Source organism: Aotus nancymaae, unplaced genomic scaffold (genome assembly GCF_030222135.1).
Source record: "Aotus nancymaae isolate 86718 unplaced genomic scaffold, 86718_ANA_hifiasm-v0.15.2.pri h1tg000008l, whole genome shotgun sequence".
NCBI classification, from domain to species: Eukaryota; Metazoa; Chordata; class Mammalia; order Primates; family Aotidae; genus Aotus; species Aotus nancymaae.
The window spans coordinates 18,226,431-18,244,957 of NW_026988419.1; the positions used below are offsets into that span (position 1 = coordinate 18,226,431).

Consider the following 18,527-nt stretch of genomic DNA (forward strand, 5'->3'; position numbering starts at 1 on the left):
CATGCTGCCACCAGTTACTCTGGTTAAATATGGATGTTTCAAGGGAGAAGTCAGCAATTGTCCAAAGATTAAGACAGGGTGGAGTTGAGGGGATAAGGAATCAAATGCATCTGCTAAACTGATTGGAGGAAAACATATGCAAGTATTCTTAAGTTCACTCTCATTTAAACCACAAGTAGATATAAAGCTGGAGAAATACAAATGTCTGCTCTGTTAAATATAAAATAGCAAATGTTCATTCAATTTGCAGACCTAGAATTTTTCTTCTTAAATACTGAACACGAATACCAAGTTGTATCATAAGCACCAATTAATTATAAGAAATATACTTCCAAAATGTACCATCATGCTCACCCTCCTACCCTTTGATAAACTCTACCGTGTTCCTTCTTTGTAGCTAAAAACCCATCAAAATTTAGGGTAGAGTGGATAGGTATTGTTTTGAGGTAGGAGAAAACGAAACTTGGGAGCATTCTAGGTTTTGTTGCTGTCACTAGGTAAAGAAACACCTCTTTAACCACAGTCTGGGGACAAGCATGCAACATTTTAAAGGTTCTCTGCCCTGCATGGGAAAAGAAACACGCTGAGAACCAATTTGCATGAATCCTCTTCACTTGTAAGTAGAATTCACTGAATGGAATTGTAGATCTAGACATCTCACATGGGGGGAAGTTTAGGACCCTCTTGTCTTTTTGTCTGTGTGCATGAATTTCTTTGGAAAGTATTGCTATGTGTTTCTTTGCTGTGTGGCAACTTAAGCCTCTTCAGCCTGGGATAAAATAATTTGCAGTGGTATTAATAATGTACTTAAAGTCAACATATTCGAAAGTAGATTAAAATTATTTTTTGAAATATATTTATGATGGCAAAAAGGTTAAAGGGGGCCTAACAGTACTGTGTGTAGTGTTTTATTTTTAACAGTAGTACACTATGACTTAAAATAGATTTAGAATAGACTGTTTGCATGATTATGACTCTGTTTCCTTTATGCATGAAATATCAATTTTACCTTTCCAGCTACTTCGTTAGCTTTAATTTTAAAATTGCATTAACTGAGTCTTCCTTCTTGTTTGAAACCAGCTGTTCCCCCTCCCACCGACCTGAGATTCACCAACATTGGTCCAGACACCATGCGCGTCACCTGGGCTCCACCCCCATCCATTGATTTGACCAACTTCCTGGTGCGTTACTCACCTGTGAAAAATGAGGAGGACGTTGCAGAATTGTCAATTTCTCCTTCAGACAATGCAGTGGTCTTAACAAGTAAGCAGTCGAATGTATCTGTTCCATAAATATTAACCCAGAGCATAGCAAATGAGTTCTGAGTTCTCAAGTAGGAGCAGCTAAGAGCAAGAGCGCTGCAACCAAGCTATAAACTCCAAATTCAATGTACAGCTCCATAAATTTTGAAAGATGTAATGTTTGTTGCTGTTTTAATATACTTTTGGTATCTACAGCTTTTAAAAAATCATAGTGGAAAAACACCAGCAGGAAAGCGCCATGACTTCAAACAAATTCTGCTTCCAAATAAGCACATAAAAATAAGTGAATATCAAGAGAAATTACATGACTAAATCTAAATCTTTAGAGACAAAAATGAGAACTGAGAATAGTGTCACTATATGTGCTTTATTCTCATTTTTATAAAAAGAAAGTGTCAGCAGGTGATCTATTTAGGATTTGAATACTTAGAAAAGTGACTGATTGCTTGGGCTGGATTAGGATGTTGTTTTGAACAGAGTCAGAAGTTTAATTTGTACTTCAAAAAGAATCTGTTAGAAGGATTTCTCAGAAGGCTGAGAACTTAGGAAAAAACTGACATTAAATAAACAACAATTTATGGAAATTGTCTCTTTCTAGTCCCAGCCATTACAGAATAGATATCTTTTATCAAAGAATAAAAGAGTAGGCTGCAAGATGGTGCTGTGTTTCACATAAACAGTGCTGCTTATTATTTTTACTATACTGTAATAGTAAAATATATAACAACAGCAGAAGATTCTACATAAGGGAAAAATAGCTTACATTTAGATACATTACCAAATATCAGTCTGAAAACATCCTCTACCTTTCAAACATAATCTAGATAATGAAACACAGAGAAGAGCAGCTCAGCATGCCCGTGATCTCAGTTTTTTACTTTGTGGCTGAGGGCAAGAATATCTGTATATTGGCATATCCACAACCCCAAAACTATTGCTTCTGTTCTAGAGAATGCTGGAATCACTAATTACAGCATTACCCAGTATATAAGGCCCTGCATTACAGCGTCTGCCTCACCTTAGCCAGTGACCTGTCACATGGTAATCATGTGTTCTAAGACCATATTATCAACCTAATGCCACAAATGACCTCAAGGTAGCCTCTCTCCCTCCTAGCAAAGTCATTATTATCCTCTTTTAAAGATGAAGCAAGCCAGCTGGAGTGGCTCACGCCTGTAATCCCAGCACTTGGGGAAGTTGAGGTGGGCCAACTGCTCGAGCCCAGGAGTTCAAGACCAGCCTGGTCTTGAACCTACAAAAAATACAAAAATTAGCTGAGCATGGTGGTGCACACCTGTGGTCTCAGCTATGTAGGAGGTTGAGGTGGGAGGATCACCTGAGCCCCAGGAGGTTGAGGTTGCAGTAAGCCATGATTGTGCTACTGCACTCCAACCTGGGTGACAGAATGAGACCCTGTCTCAAAATAAATAAACAGATAAACATGAAGCAGGTGAGGTCCCCAATGATTAAGTAAATTGCCACTGGCCAGCTAGTTAGGTGGAAGTGGAATCCAAGCATCTAGTCCTCCAGCCTGGCACTTTTCCAAACTTTGTAGGAGGCTTTACAGAAAGGCTAAAGGGCAAATGGTGTGCAGGGAAATGTGGGTTTAGTGAGTAGGAGTTCAAAGTTTAGAAAATACATTCTCTGTATCTTTTTGGATCAATCATGTGCCACATTATGACGTCTGACATATATGACAGTGGTTCCATAAGATTATAATGCCTATTTTTACTATACCTTTCCTATGGTTAAATATGTTTAGATATACAAATATTTATCATGTGTTAACAATTGCCTATAGTATTCAGTACAGTAACATGCTTCACAGGCTTGTGGCCTATGAGCAATAGGCTAGACCATATAGCTTAGGTGTGTCGTAGGCTCTACCATCTAGATTGTTTGTTTGTTTGTTTGTTGAGACGGAGTCTCCCTCTGTTGCCCAGGCTGGAGTGCAGTGGCACTATCTGGACTCACTGCAACCTCCACCTCCCAGGCTCAAGCGATTCTCCTGCCTTAGCCTCCCGAGTAGCTGGGATTACAGGCGTGCACCACCACGCCAAGCTAATTTTTTTGTATTTTTAGTAGAGATGGAGTTTCACCATGTTGGCTAGGCTGGTTTGGCGCTCCTGAACTTAAGTGATCCACCCACCTCCACCTCCCAAAGTGCTGAGATTACAAGCCCATGTAGGTTTATGTAGGTACGCTCTATGATGTTTACACAATAAAATCACTAAATCACACACTTATCAAAATGAATCTCCATCATTAAGCTATGCATGACTGTGTATTAAAATGAAAGAAGAGGCTATGCTTGGTGTCTCACGCCTGTAATCCCAGCATTTTGGGAGGCTGAGGTGGGCTGATCACCTGAGGTCAGGAGTTCCAGACCAAGCCTGGCCAAAATGGTGAAACACTAATTCTATTAAAAAGACAAAAATTAGCTAGGCATGGTGGTGGGTGCCTGTAATCCCAGCTACTCAGGAGGCTGAGGCAGAAGAATCACTTGAACCCCCAGGAGGCAGAAGTTGCAGTGAGCCAAGATTATGCTACTGCACTCCAGGGTGACAGAGCAAAACTCCATCTCAAAAAAAAAAAAAAAAAAGAACAGAAAAGAAAGGAAAAGAAAAGAAAAAGAAGAAATAGAAAAGATACTCAGGGATGTATATTTAATTTAAATAAAAATACTCTACTCTCATTTTAATATGGCTGAACCAATTGCTTTCTCTTTGAACTGTGGCTCTTTTCCAGTAAAGGTTATTGCTAAGACCACTAGTGCTGGCCTGGGTCAATCACTGTATGATCCTGGGCAAGTAAATTAAAGAAGATAACTTCTCTGTGTCTCAGTTTTGTTTTGTTTTTTTTTATTTGCAAAATGGACATATTGTAGTAAACCAGATTTTTAGAGGTAAACGGTTTGTTCATTGTCCTGAATGTCGTGATGGTCTCCCAAGTCACACATGTGTAAAAACCCATCAGATCACTTTACATATAGATATGCAGTACATTGTATGGCAAGAAAGCTGCTTTTAAAAGTAGCAAATTACGTCTCAGTGTTGTTGTAAGGCATCAATGAAAATCCACAGCACCACAGCAAGAATTATCATGTGCGCTCCAGAGACATATTCTCAGGTGGATAAGAGAAATATTACATTGCAGCAGCAACTTCATCTCACTCAAAATCCAGCTGAGTCACACTCGGAGGTGGAACTGAGGCCAGGGCTTTGAGAGAGTATGGGGCAAGGTGACCCTTCCTTACCACCTAACTACAGACGTTCTCCAGGTAGCGGCATTCACTAGGTGTAAGTAGGCGATAGGACTGGACATTTGGATATTTCATCAGTTGAAATAGTCCCAGGTGTGTGTTGGTATTTCATGCTTTCGAGCACAATTTTAAAATAAGTCCCACTTGCCTCTTCAGATCTCCTGCCTGGTACAGAATATTTAGTGAGTGTCTCCAGTGTCTACGAACAACACGAGAGCACACCTCTTAGAGGAAGACAGAAGACAGGTGAGTGGTGTTGGCAGTATGATTATCCAGTAGCTGTTGCCTACCAATCTTGTGTAACAAATGAAATGCTATGTCTGAAAATACATCTCTGTTTTTTGTGGTCGTGGTGTGTGTACCTGTGTCATCACAGTATTATCACTGGTCTCAAAGACTAAAAGATACTCAGCAATCACCTAGATTTTCAGTCACTAACAAATTAATCAAGAAATTTGTCTGTCCTTTTAAAAAACATTTCCCAAGAAGAAGATCTTTGTTATTTAGATTTAGTGGACATTCCTTTTTGTTAGGTGGCTGTGTCTAATGGCTAACCCAACACTCACTGTCATCTGTTTTTCTTCCTTTGCTAAGCCAGCAAGTTTATAGCTTTTTCTACTTAATAAAGTATGAATTTACTAGAAGAAAATTGAATTGAATCTCATAAACATGATGTACTTAAATATGAATGCTTTTAATTTTTTATTTAAAAAGGTACAGTTTAGTATATTCATTGATTTATTTATAGTCTACTTGCTTCTAAAAAGGACTTATGGTATCTTAGTTTGGTTTTTTATTGAATAGAACTAGTAAATGGTGTAACTGAAACAGAAATTTGCTGGAAGTCCCAGAGACTACGTGATTTGAATTTACAACAAACTCTGAATTGTTGCGCATTTTTCAAAAATGTCAATTCATGAAGAGTTATCAGCATTGTAATTTATCTGAGATAATGTCTTTAGTTTTAGAAAGTTTTGTGTTTGGCATCATTACCACTCTGTTGATATATAAATTCCTTCTTGAGCTTAGGAGGCTTCTTTGAGAGTCAAATACTTACCTTGACAGTGGGCAGATCTTGCTTTACTTGGAGGGATACACTTACAGGATAGAAACATAGAATACTTGAACACTGAAAAATTTGAAAATGTCAATTCTCAGAATATCTTGAACACTTATCTACAAATGTGACACAGAAACCTGCTGTAATAACACCTAAAAATTGCTTGAATTACTTAGCAAAAGAAAATAATGGATGCTTGAGTTGGCTATTTTGAAGTGAGTCAATTTATGATTTTAAAACACACACGTAGCTTAGAATCAGTACAACTTAATCTGAAGTTTATGGCAAATCATGGTATTGATGAGACAGGACCAAATTGTTGGATGTACGTTAATTTCCTCTACACCTTCCTCACTTCCTAAACTGGTGGTGTCTTTTCTTTTTTCTCTGGTGGGAAAACAGGTCTCGATTCCCCAACTGGCATTGACTTTTCTGATATTACTGCCAACTCTTTTACTGTGCACTGGATTGCTCCTCGAGCCACCATCACTGGCTACAGGATCCGCCATAATCCTGAGCATCATAGTGGGAGACCTCGAGAAGATCGGGTGCCCCCTACTCGGAACTCCATCACCCTCACCAATCTCACTCCAGGCACAGAGTATGTGGTCAGCATCACTGCTCTTTATGGCAGAGAGGAAAGTCCTCCCTTGGTTGGCCAACAATCAACAGGTAACTTGTTTTCTGTCTGCAAAGAAACTCAGAAGACTTTCCTACCCAGTTGGTATATTCTATAAAGTCACTTGCTGCTGTCTGTCATCAGCTCTTAAAAAAATTAGATGGTGGTCATGGGACATGGAGAGGGAAGTGAGAATGTGTGTAGAAAAATCTCCCTTAGAATATAGTAAAGAAGGCCAGGTACAGTGGTAGTAAAGAAGGTGATTTTTTTCTCTCAAAAAATTTATCAACTGATGGGTATTTATGCATTTCTAATAACACAAGTTTTATTCAAAATGTAGAAAACTAGCGGGACGTGGTGGCTCACGCCTGTAATCCTAGCACTTTGGGAGGCCAAGGTGGGCAGATCACTTGAGGTCAGAAGTTTGCGACTAGCCTGCCCAACATAGTGAAACCCCGTCTCTACTAAATATACAAAAATTAGCAAGGCATGGTGGCATGCACCTGTAATCCCAGCTTCTTGGGAGCCTGAGGCAGAAGAATCTTTGCATTTGGGAGGTGACGTTTGCAATGAGCTGAGATCACGCCACTGCATTCCAGCCTGGGTGAAAGAGCGAGACCCTGTCTCAAAAAAAAAAAAAAAAAAGAAAGAAAGAAAGAAAGAAAGAAAAAAAGTAGAAAACTGAACACCATTTCGAGTACCTTTAAAAATGTAATTTTAGTCTAATGGTGTCATTATTCTTAACAGATAGAGGCTGAAGTACTTAGGGGAGCAGTAGCATCATGAAGTCTGTATTTTAGTCTTAAGTTGTTAAGTGAGAGACAAATACCTAAGGAAAGGGTACATAGGTGTTCACTGTATTATTTTTTTTTCTTTTTTTTTGAGGTGGAGTCTTGATCTGTTGCCCAGGCTGGAGTGCAATGGCACGATCTCGGGTCACTGCAACCTCTGCCTCCCAGGCTCAAGCAATCCTCCTGCCTCAGCCTCCCAAGTAGCTGGGGTTACAGGGGCCTGCCACCACACCTGGCTAATTTTTCTATTTTTAGTAGAGATGGGATTTCACTATGTTAGCCAGGCCGGTTTTGAACTCCTGACCTCAAATGACCCACCCGCCTTGGCCTCCCAAAGTGCTGGGATTACAGGCATGAGCCACTGCGCCCGGCCTTGTATTACTGTTTTACACTTTTCTGCAGTTTTGAAATTTTTCCAAATAAAAAGTTGAGGGGAAAAAAAGTCCTTCCCTAAATTTGAAATAATCATTTTATCACAATTTGGATGGGCTCTGTAACCCCTTATTTTGAATTCATCATAATATTAAATTCTGCTAATTACACAAAGTATTTACATTACTGTATGAAGGAATCATTAAGACAATTATCTGGAAAATGAGCAAAGAGTAATCTGAGTATTGCTTGAAAATTACAGATGTGAAAATGTTCCCGTTTTTTTTTTCTAGTTTCTGATGTTCCGAGGGACCTGGAAGTTGTTGCTGCGTCCCCCACCAGCCTGCTGATCAGCTGGGATGCTCCTGCTGTCACAGTGAGATATTACAGGATCACCTATGGAGAAACAGGTACAGCAGTAAAATGCTATTTTACACTCTGATTCAATCAGGTTCTATTGTGGATAACCTGAAATCCCCACAGTGAACACAGAATTAAAGAAACTTTAGCAAGTCCAATCAGTGGAGCCCTTGTTTTTTCCAAGAAAATATGGAAGATACAGACAACCTAATTTGTTCTGAAACCCAAATAAAAAGTTGTTCATATAATACAACTAGAGGGGGAACGGCAGAGCTGAGGGAAAAAAAAAAGGGTTGTAAATTCACAAACATATTATCAGTGGTGGAAATAAAGACACTCTTGAGGTCAGGAGTTTATATTTTCTTCTCTTTACTTTTCTGTATTTTCCAAATTTTATTTAACAGGAATGTATTCCGTTAAATTTTTTAAAAAGGACGCAGTGCATGCAATCTTGGGTTGAGGGTTTCACCTTCCCTCTTTTAATGCTACTCGGTAACATTTTAAAGCTGAAATGTTAAAATAGTGTTAACTGTAATTTTCTCTCAATGTTTATATACTTACCAAGGATTACGATGTGCATAAATACCCCTTTCTGTTCAAGACCTATTATTAGCACTCTTTAAAAGGGAATAAGCAAGATTTGATTTACATGCTGCTATCAACGTGGTGATTCAATTATTCAGTAATACCGAAGTAACTCTAAGCCCCTCACACTCTGAACTAACCCCTTTTCATACAGGAGGAAATAGCCCTGTCCAGGAGTTCACTGTGCCTGGGAGCAAGTCTACAGCTACCATCAGTGGCCTTAAACCTGGAGTCGATTATACCATCACTCTGTATGCTGTCACTGGCCGTGGGGACAGCCCCGCGAGCAGCAAGCCAGTTACCATTAATTACCGAACAGGTACAAACTTCTACTCTGGGGTGACACCAGCTTATTTATTCAGATAGTTTTTACAGTGTTCTCCCAAGGTATTTTTCTCATTGTAGAATTGATTTTCCTTTTTAATAAGACAACAACCTGCAGCTAACACCTGCAGCTAACAGAGTTTTGAGCCAGATAAAGAAGGAAGTACCCCAAGGGCAGGAAGTTTTGTCAGTTTTGTTGATATATTCCTCATGTCTGCAATAAGACAGGCATGGAGAGTGTTCAATAAGTATTTGTTGGAAAAGTGTGGATGGGTTGATAAAGTAGGAAGACAGACACCTGCTTGTGGAATGTAGCTTCTTTGTGAATGAAGCAGCCACCTCAAAAAGCGGCAATGGTATTGAGATGCATGCCCCATCCTCTAAAAGTTCTCTCTGTATTCTTTCAAGAAGAAAATACCTTTCTCAGGTAAAAGATCATTCAAATGTGTACCAGACCTAGAGAGGAGGACTTGTCCAATCTTGTCTCCAAGGACTGGGGCTTCACTGGTTTCTCCTTGCTTTTATTTGTAGAAATTGACAAACCATCCCAGATGCAAGTGACCGATGTTCAGGACAACAGCATTAGTGTCAAGTGGCTGCCTTCAAGTTCCCCTGTTACCGGTTACAGAGTAACCACCACTCCCAAAAATGGACCAGGACCAACAAAAACTAAAACTACAGGTCCAGGTAAGAATCATCTGCATCTTGGCTGAGCACGGTGGCTTATTCCTGTAATCACAGCACTTTGGGAGGCTGAGGTGGGCAGATCACTTGAGGTCAAGAGTTCAAGACCAGCCAGGCCAACATGTTGAAACCCTGTCTCTACTAAAAATACAAAAAATTAGCCAGGTATGGTGGCTTGTCCCTGTAGTCCCAGCTACTTGGGAGGCTGAAACACAAGAATTGCTTGAACTCTGGAGGTGGAGGTTGCAGTGAGCCAAGATCGCACCAATGCACTCCAGCCTGGGTGACAGAGTGAGAGACTCCATCTCAGGGGGGAAAAAAAAGAATAATCTGCATCTCATATACAACAGGATAGATGGGGTAGGACCACCTAATATTCTTTTTTATATAAATGGCTACCTTGCTGTGAGTACTATGTATTTTTTGTCATATGTCATCATTTTCCCCATTCATGAGTTCAGGAATCAAGAATGTTATCAACTCTTCACAGTAGAAGTTTTAGGATAAGTGCATTTCTGGTTTTACATGGATAGTTCTATTTAGTGATATGTTCCTCTTAAATTATCAGATTCACCCTTCTGGTTTTGTTTATCATCCACACTAAGAAGAGAGAAATGACATCACCGACTTTTTCAGATCCTTTTAGCTATGTTGCCTTTGTTTTTAGGTAGAATACTTGTGAAATTAGGATCTTAAGGCAATCGATTAAAGTCAAGTTGATTTTCATTTCTTCTGAGAGCAGTGTCACTAATTGTTGGGGACACCGTATTAAGTTTTAGAGGTTATCCTTAAGTGTGACTTCACTCCCATGTGGTAATCTGTAATTAGCAATGAACAGGTTTGTCCAAGAGGAAATCAAAGTCTGTTTGATATTTTTGTTACAATTCTGCAAATAAAAATTCTAGGCCACCATATGTTTACTACCAAAATCCAGAAGCCACTTGGATGACTGTATAGTGGATGACATAGATGTTGCATTTGCTTTTCACTCTCTTCACAGATCAAACAGAAATGACCATTGAAGGCTTGCAGCCCACAGTGGAGTATGTGGTTAGTGTCTATGCTCAGAATCCAAACGGCGAGAGTCAACCACTGGTTCAGACTGCAGTAACCAGTACGTAACTAACGCTTGGTTTCCACTTTCAAAGTTCAATTTTGTTCTTGAGTGTCTGAATGCCCACAACATGTCTTTTGCAATTATACATAGGGAAAGTCCACTTGTTGGTTAATTTCTATCTTGAGCTGAGCCCTTTACCGACATGTTTTCCTTCTCAGTGCCAAGCAAGGAACTTACAGGGAAAGAAATTGTGAAACTACCATAGATAGTTGCTGTGCTTTGAATTTCTTTTGCTCAAATGGCCTCAGCAAAATCTTATTAGCCTACAGCAAATCTACAAAATATTTTTCTAGACTGTATTTTCTACAACTGGATGGTAAAGTTGATTGAAGTGTACCTCATGTAACTATTATGTTTGGGGCATTTGAAGGACTATGGCTGGACCAGAGTGTAATATAAGTGCTTAATAGAGAGGGGAAAAGAAGAGTTTAAGAAGAATTATAACTATTTGAATCTGACATAACAAATCAGCTTTACCACTTCCAAAGTATAGAAAATCCAGGTCTATGAGACTAACATTACATTGTAAAATCAAATCATGGTAGAATATCTTTAAATTAATATAAATACATCCCCATTGTGGGGCCATTTTGCAGGGTATCTGCTTATCTCACATATACCTATGTTTTAATAAGTGATACGACATTGCATATTTTCTAAACCAAGAAAAACTAAGCAAGTGTTTAATTTTCCATTTGATAGTGGGTTAAATGGACTTTAATTCGCCAAAGAAAATGGTATCTGCAAAACTGCTTTGCATGTTATAAAAATGCTTATTTCACAACTTGCTTTTCACATAACCTCTTACCATTAATTTGCCTAACAGACATTGATCGCCCTAAAGGACTGGCATTCACTGATGTGGATGTCGATTCCATCAAAATTGCTTGGGAAAGCCCACAGGGGCAAGTTTCCAGGTACAGGGTGACCTACTCGAGCCCTGAGGATGGAATCCATGAGCTATTCCCTGCACCTGATGGTGAAGAAGACACTGCAGAGCTGCAAGGCCTCAGACCGGGTTCTGAGTACACAGTCAGTGTGGTTGCCTTGCACGATGATATGGAGAGCCAGCCCCTGATTGGAACCCAGTCCACAGGTATATGGTTAATCGCACCACCGGGTGCCCATGGGAGCAGCGGCTTTATGCCCTGCTGAATGAATTATACTTCACTGGGCTATTGATTCCCATGTAAGGGTGAAAAAAATCATTAAGAAAGATCCTCTTTAAAGAGGAATGGTAAGAAACAATAGAACTTAGGTGATATTTAAGTAAACAAGTCTAATAAACAAGACCATAAAGCAAGACATTTGACGATGATACTAAAATTGTGGATTATTTCCTAAGCTATGGCTCCCTGTGATTACCCTCACTATGTATAAAGGAAAGAAGTTTGGCATCATAGAGCTTACTTATAAAAAGGAACCCAAACTGGGCATTTCATAGCAGCATGATTCTGAGCACACATGGGTAAGACCTTTCTTCTCTGGTTAGATATCATGTGCTGCTGTACAATTAGCTTAAATGATTGTGATTCAGACACATAGGAAACAATCAATAGGGCAATCGCTTTCCATAATACTTGATCTTCTTGTGCTTTATTTCTGAAGCAGAGTAGAATGCTAAAGATGTATCCTAGCCACAACATAAACCATAGAGGTGACAGTCTGTATTATTGCTCTTCGCTTCTCTTTTCTGCTTCTGTTAGGAGCCAATTTTCTTCTTATGCCGCATTACAGAGAGAACATCAAATTTAGCAGCCATATCTGCCATAGGGTCCAAATAAAGAGACAATAAAAACACTATTCTCTCTTTTTTGGATGGAATACTGTGTGAAATGGTTATCCATACAAAGATACTTTATGTAGAAAAAGGAGGCTGGGTGCAATGGCTCACACTTGTAACCCCAGTGCTTTGGGAGGCCAAGGTGGGAGGATGGCTTGAGTCCAGGAGTTCATGATTAGCCTGGGCAATGAAGTGAGACCCCCATCTCTAAGAAAAAATTTAAAAAATTAGCCAGGTTGCCAGATACAGGTGATGGGAAGGAAGGCAGCAAATCACACTGCCGTGTGTGTACCTATGCAACAATCTTGCATGTTCTTCACATGTACCCCAAAACCTAAAATGCAATTAAAAAAAAATTAACCAGGTGTGGTGACACTTGCCTATAGTCCCAGCTGCTCAAGAGGCTGAGGTAGAGGATCACTTGAGCCTAGGAGTTCAAGGCTGCAGTGAGCTATGATAGGTCCACTGCAGTGCAGCCTGGATGACAGAGCAAGCAAGACCCTGTTTCTAAATTAATGAATTAATTAAAATTTTTAAGAAAGAAAAAGGACTATTGCTTATTTTTCCATACAAAGGGAAAATAAATCATAACGGCCAATAAGCCAATTCAACTTTTTTGTTTTATTAAGGGAAAGCAAAAAAACTTCTAAAATTTAAAATCTCTTAGAGTTCTGGCATTTACCCAAATGTTTTCAGTGATTCTGAGAATTGGTGGATATAAAACACATTTCTCAGCAAACGCTTTCTTCATTTTGCTTCCCTTATTGTACTTTCTTGTACTGAATCTTTGCTTGACCAGGGAACCCACCTAACCCAACTAGAACAATCCACTCTACTTCTTGGAACTCACTTTATTCTCCTTATTCCCCATTTCCTATAAAATAACCTCTAACCAATGACCATCTCGACAGCCATTCCTCCACCAACTGACCTGAAGTTCACTCAGGTCACGCCAACGAGCCTGAGTGCCCAGTGGACACCGCCTAACGTTCAGCTCACTGGATATCGAGTGCGGGTGACCCCCAAGGAGAAGACTGGACCAATGAAAGAAATCAACCTTGCTCCTGACAGCTCATCCGTGGTTGTATCAGGACTTATGGTAAGACGTGACCTTTGTTCATTGGAATAAAGATGGAGATCATCTCTAACACAGTTTCTAAGGTGGTGAAAATATAATGTCATAATAAATCTAACTGTTCTTTTCCTCTGCATCAAATAATCTTATTGTAATTTTATATGTAATTATTTATGTTGACTTAAGTTTTCCCGCTGACTATTGGGATGAAATTTTATAAATAGCTTTGGATTTTGTGCAGCTGTTTTAGATGTATTGTGTGTATTTTAAAAGGTTGTGGGGGAAAATTTACATATCCATTGGTTGAATGCATAAATCGAATTAGTTATGCATTTTCTGAGCTCCATTACCTTGGTAAGGAATATTTTACAGTTTGTGCCAGTTTACCTTGACCCTACTCTCATTAAAACATTTTAAAATCCTTCCAGACATACATGCAGAAAACTGCTAGGATCCTAGGGGACTGATGTACCTCTTAACATAAGGCCAATTTCAGGGGAAACTACAGAAAGAGTGTTTAGAGACAGAATGGAACATTCTCTTTGCCTCTCTATGATAAAGAAAAAATTATGGCCGGGCGTGGTAGCTCACGCCTGTAATCCAAGCACTTTGGAGGCCAAGGCAGGTGGATCACCTGAGGTCAGGAGTTCAAGACCAGCCTGACCAACATGGTGAAACCCCGTCTTTAAAAGAAAAAAAAAAGAAAAAAGAAAAGAAAAAATTATGATTTGTAACTGTCAGATCATTAAAAAAGAAAAATATGCTAATACCCACTTTACTCATTTTTTTTTACCAGCTGTTTAAGTATGTAATCTATGGCTTACTTAAGCTTAACAGCTAAGAACATTTTTAAATTGATAAATATGTTGATCATCTGCACTGTAGGAATGAAATTAATCTAGGAATTTACAAGGTTGCGAGTTTTGCTAGTTTATTTTTTCTTTCATAACCATCGCTTGACCTAATGCTGTAGTGAAACTCCCAGTATTTCAGCTGATGACACTGCTAAAGCTTACCATGCCCTTATTCTCTAGGTGGCCACCAAATATGAAGTGAGTGTCTATGCTCTTAAGGACACTTTGACGAGCAGACCAGCTCAAGGAGTTGTCACCACTCTGGAGAGTAAGTAATAAAATGTCTTCATATCAACAAACCTTCTGTATAAACAAAAATTAAAGAATGGTAAATCAGGAAGGTTCAGTGGCTCACGCCTAAAATCCTAGCAGTTTGGGAAGCTGAGGCAGGAGGATCACGTGAGACCAGGAGTTTGAGACCAGGAGTTTGAGACCAGCCTAGGCAACATAGCAGGGCCCTGTCTCATTTATATGTTAAGAGTGGAATTAGTCTTAATTTGAAAATTGATTTGATTGCCTTTTTGATATACGACTGTCATCTTTTATACTCCTTGAGAAAGGGGTCTACTGACACATAAAATTGAATCACTTCATAAGGTTATAATGTTGGTGTTATGGACTAAGACTGACATCTAGTTTATGCGCTGTTAGAATTTGTTTTCATAGAGATAAGCTTGGGGAGAACCCACTGGCTTCTGCTATAGCTTAACAATCAATATTAGGCCATTCTTGCATTACTATAAAGAAATACCTGGCCGGGCATGGTGGCTCACACCTGTAATCCCAGCACTTTGGGAGACTGAGCCAGGCAGATCATGAGGTCAGGAGATTGAGACCATCCTGGCTAACACGGTGAAACCCCATCTCTACTAAAAATACAAAAAATTAGCCAAGTGTGGTGGCATACGCCTGTAGTCCCAGCTGCTTGGGAGGCTGAAGCAGAAGAATCGCTTGAACCTGGAAGGCAGAGGTTGCGGTGAGCCGACTGCACTCCAGCCTGGGTGACAGAGAGAGACTGTCTCCAAAAAAAAGCCTGAGACTGGGTAATTTCTAAAGGAAAGAAGCTTAATTGGCTCATAGTTCTGCAGGCTTTACAGGAAGCATGGTGCTGGTATCTTCCTGGCTTCTAGGGGGTCCTTGGAAAGCTTTCAATCATGGTGGACGTCCAAGAGGGAGCAGACACATCACACGGCTGTGGCAAAAGCAAGAGCGAGAGACAGAGAGACTTGGGAGGGAGGTGCCACACACTTTTAAATGATCCAATCTCTTGAGAACTCACTGTCACAAAGAGGGCATCAAGCCACAAGGGATCTGCCCCCATGATCCAACCACCTCTTACCAGGCCCCACCTTTAGCACTGGGAATGACAACTCAACATGAGATTTGGACGGGGACAAATATCCAAATTATATCACAGCACAGTAATCACTGGACCAAATCAGGCTTAGACTCTAGTCTTCTGCTGTATCAATAACTTTATGTATGCCTTTTCAAAAGTCAGGTAAAGTGTCAAAGTTTCATCGTTTATAAAATGGGGATGGTATTGTACTTGTTGAGAGAAAAGACAAAATACTTGCAATAATATTAGACACACACACACTCTCTCTCTCTCTCTCACACACACACATATATATATAATTGTTAGCTGGCCATGTTATTATAACTCCTGCCACACACACTTTTACATTATAATACATTAATATTTTTAATATTTATTGAAGTATTTGTAGATACTATAAAGCCAGCCCTGGGAACCACTGGTAGTATCAATAAAGCTTTTCAGTTCTTCAAAATAAAATGTATGAGAAGTAGATATTTTCATATTTTCTAATTACAGTTGACCTTTCTCTGTGAATGTCAAAGGAGATAATCTACATATTACTAGTTATATATTTCTTGAAATGGATGAATTTGATATATACCAAAGAAATATTTAAAAATACCAAAACTAGCTGGGTGTGGTGGCTCACATATGTAATCTGAGCACTTTGGGAGGCTGAGATGGGTGGATCACCTGAGGTCAGGAGTTCAAGACCAGCCTGACCAACATGGTGAAACCCCGTCTCTAAAAAATAAAATAAAATAAAAATAAAAAAATACCAAAACTTTACATGGATGAGCCAAGCAGGCATTAATGTCTAGCTATGATCCTGTGCAGATGTCAGCCCACCAAGAAGGGCTCGTGTGACAGATGCTACTGAGACCACCATCACCATTAGCTGGAGAACCAAGACCGAGACGATCACTGGCTTCCAAGTTGATGCTGTTCCAGCCAATGGCCAGACTCCAATCCAGAGAACCATCAACCCAGATATCAGAAGCTACACCATCACAGGTCAGGGAACTCACTGCATTAACTACATTTGTTAACAAATATCCACATTGTAAACTGGCTTATTAGTTGTTCTGTGACTGACACTGATAAAATTTATTTTCAATGTTATCATAATAACCTGGTTTTAGAATGTGATTTTCGTGCTATGATCAGAAACAGTTTTGTCCTCTGAATGCCTGACTTTGTGTAATATTTGTCAGAGAAATGGCCTAAGTTTCATTCAACAAGTTTGATCTTTCATCGCGGTGCCCTTTCTTATATAAAAAATTATAACAAAATTTAAAACTAAAAGAAATCAAAAATAGTGATGTATAGATCTTAGCATTAACATAGATTAAAAAGCAAAGTTAATATAAAAGTAAACATAGTTAATTTAATAAACATTAAACAAAGTTAATATAAAATACTTAATAAAGGTCAACATTATAACCAAAGAATATTCAGTATCTGAGGTCTTTTTGAGCTTTTCAAAGTTGTGATTGCAAGGCCCAACTATTGACCATCTGATTACTGTACAGAGAAAACCTCAGTAAATGGCTGCCACTCATTCTGCAAGAGGGCCTCTTCCAACATAGCATTTTTGCATTCCAGAATTTACTTTAGCCGGGGTCCTTGTCTGCATCAGTGATTCACTTTTGAGATATGTTTCTTGTTAACAGTTAATATCCACACCATGCTCTACTTTACTGTTCAAATGTGGACCACTTTTGTAGTCTATATAAATATGGGATGATGGAGGAACCTAGAAAAACTGCAGTCAAGCTTGAAAATTCTCCTACAAGCCAGAACTGATAAAAATCATCTCTTCTCAAATCCCAGGTTTACAACCGGGCACTGACTACAAGATCTACCTGTACACCTTGAACGACAATGCCCGGAGCTCCCCTGTGGTCATCGACGCCTCCACTGGTAACTATACCTTCTGCTGAGGAAATGCCACTGACGCGTATGCAGTTAGTCTCGTGAACTCAAAAAACAAATGTGAAGCTGATATTTTTATATTCTAGATTCCAGAGAATCCTGTTTCCAGTTTACAGTATTCTCAGATTCTGTTAAGTCTGTTTAGAAGGGCGGGGGAGAAAAGTGTGGGAGTAATTTATTTGTCTTCTTAGAGACTTAATTTTGTTTTCTTTCAGCCATTGATGCACCATCCAACCTGCGTTTCCTGGCCACCACACCCAATTCCTTGCTGGTATCATGGCAGCCACCACGTGCCAGGATTACTGGCTACATCATCAAGTATGAGAAGCCTGGGTCTCCTCCCAGAGAAGTGGTCCCTCGGCCCCGCCCTGGTGTCACAGAGGCTACTATTACTGGTATTGCTGCTTCCATGCTGTTGCTTTCCTTCTTACTACTTAGGACACATGAAGTCCTTAGCAAACTCTAACTGTGTCTGAAGTCCTTAGCAAACTGTAACTGTGTCTTTGATACTGTGCCATGAGAATGAGAAACCCTATTCCTGATCACCTCAGAAAGCATTCTCTGTGTAGGAATGGTAGAGCTCAATGCATCCCAGAAGGCATGAGTGAAGGAAAATGCAATTTCAGTACTGTCCTAATGGAATGACTAGATTCATGTTTTCTTTTTGCTGTGAGTTTGCCAGATATCTGTCAATTTCAGTCCTGGAGAAAGATATTTTTCAAAGCAAACTAGCTGATTGTGATTCTATCATTACAGTCCGCTCTCTATAGATATGGTAATCTTACAGGACTTGCCAGAGCACCACCTGCCATTGACCTTGTTGACCACTATCACAGGATGGATCTGAGGCAGAGTGATCCCAACCACCTACATTGGAAAGAATGCCTGGAATAGGGAATAAGAGTTGGCTACCTTGGTGGGAAAGACTATAAACCTCTAGTACTATTTTTGCCTAAGAGATGAAAATTTAAACTATGTGTATTAGTTTATTTTCACACTGCTATAAAGATACTACCCAAGACTGGGTAATTTATAAAGGAAAGAGGTTTAATTGACTCACAGTTCTGCATGGCTGGGGAGGCCTCAGGAAATGTACAATCATGGTAGAAAGGGAAGCAGTCAT

At 39.5% G+C, this 18,527-nt stretch overlaps 1 protein-coding gene across 20 annotated transcripts in view; it reads left to right on the forward strand.

Annotated features, from left to right (window-relative positions):
- Positions 1-18,527, forward strand: part of FN1 (fibronectin 1) — a 75,500-nt gene that overhangs the window by 42,081 nt on the left and 14,892 nt on the right. For 10 of the 20 annotated variants that reach the window (XM_012445849.3, XM_012445852.3, XM_064373015.1 and 7 more), the window contains 13 exons: positions 1,081-1,263; positions 4,681-4,770; positions 5,987-6,256; positions 7,660-7,776; positions 8,466-8,630; positions 9,167-9,322; positions 10,320-10,433; positions 11,263-11,532; positions 13,131-13,318; positions 14,329-14,416; positions 16,307-16,483; positions 17,303-17,392; positions 17,620-17,799. In XM_012445849.3, the coding sequence (XP_012301272.2) occupies positions 1,081-1,263; positions 4,681-4,770; positions 5,987-6,256; positions 7,660-7,776; positions 8,466-8,630; positions 9,167-9,322; positions 10,320-10,433; positions 11,263-11,532; positions 13,131-13,318; positions 14,329-14,416; positions 16,307-16,483; positions 17,303-17,392; positions 17,620-17,799 (2,088 nt within the window). The remainder of the gene's footprint in view (positions 1-1,080; positions 1,264-4,680; positions 4,771-5,986; positions 6,257-7,659; positions 7,777-8,465; positions 8,631-9,166; positions 9,323-10,319; positions 10,434-11,262; positions 11,533-13,130; positions 13,319-14,328; positions 14,417-16,306; positions 16,484-17,302; positions 17,393-17,619; positions 17,800-18,527) is intronic. The other 10 variants (XM_012445858.3, XM_064373019.1, XM_064373016.1 and 7 more) reach the window with 1 other exon arrangement.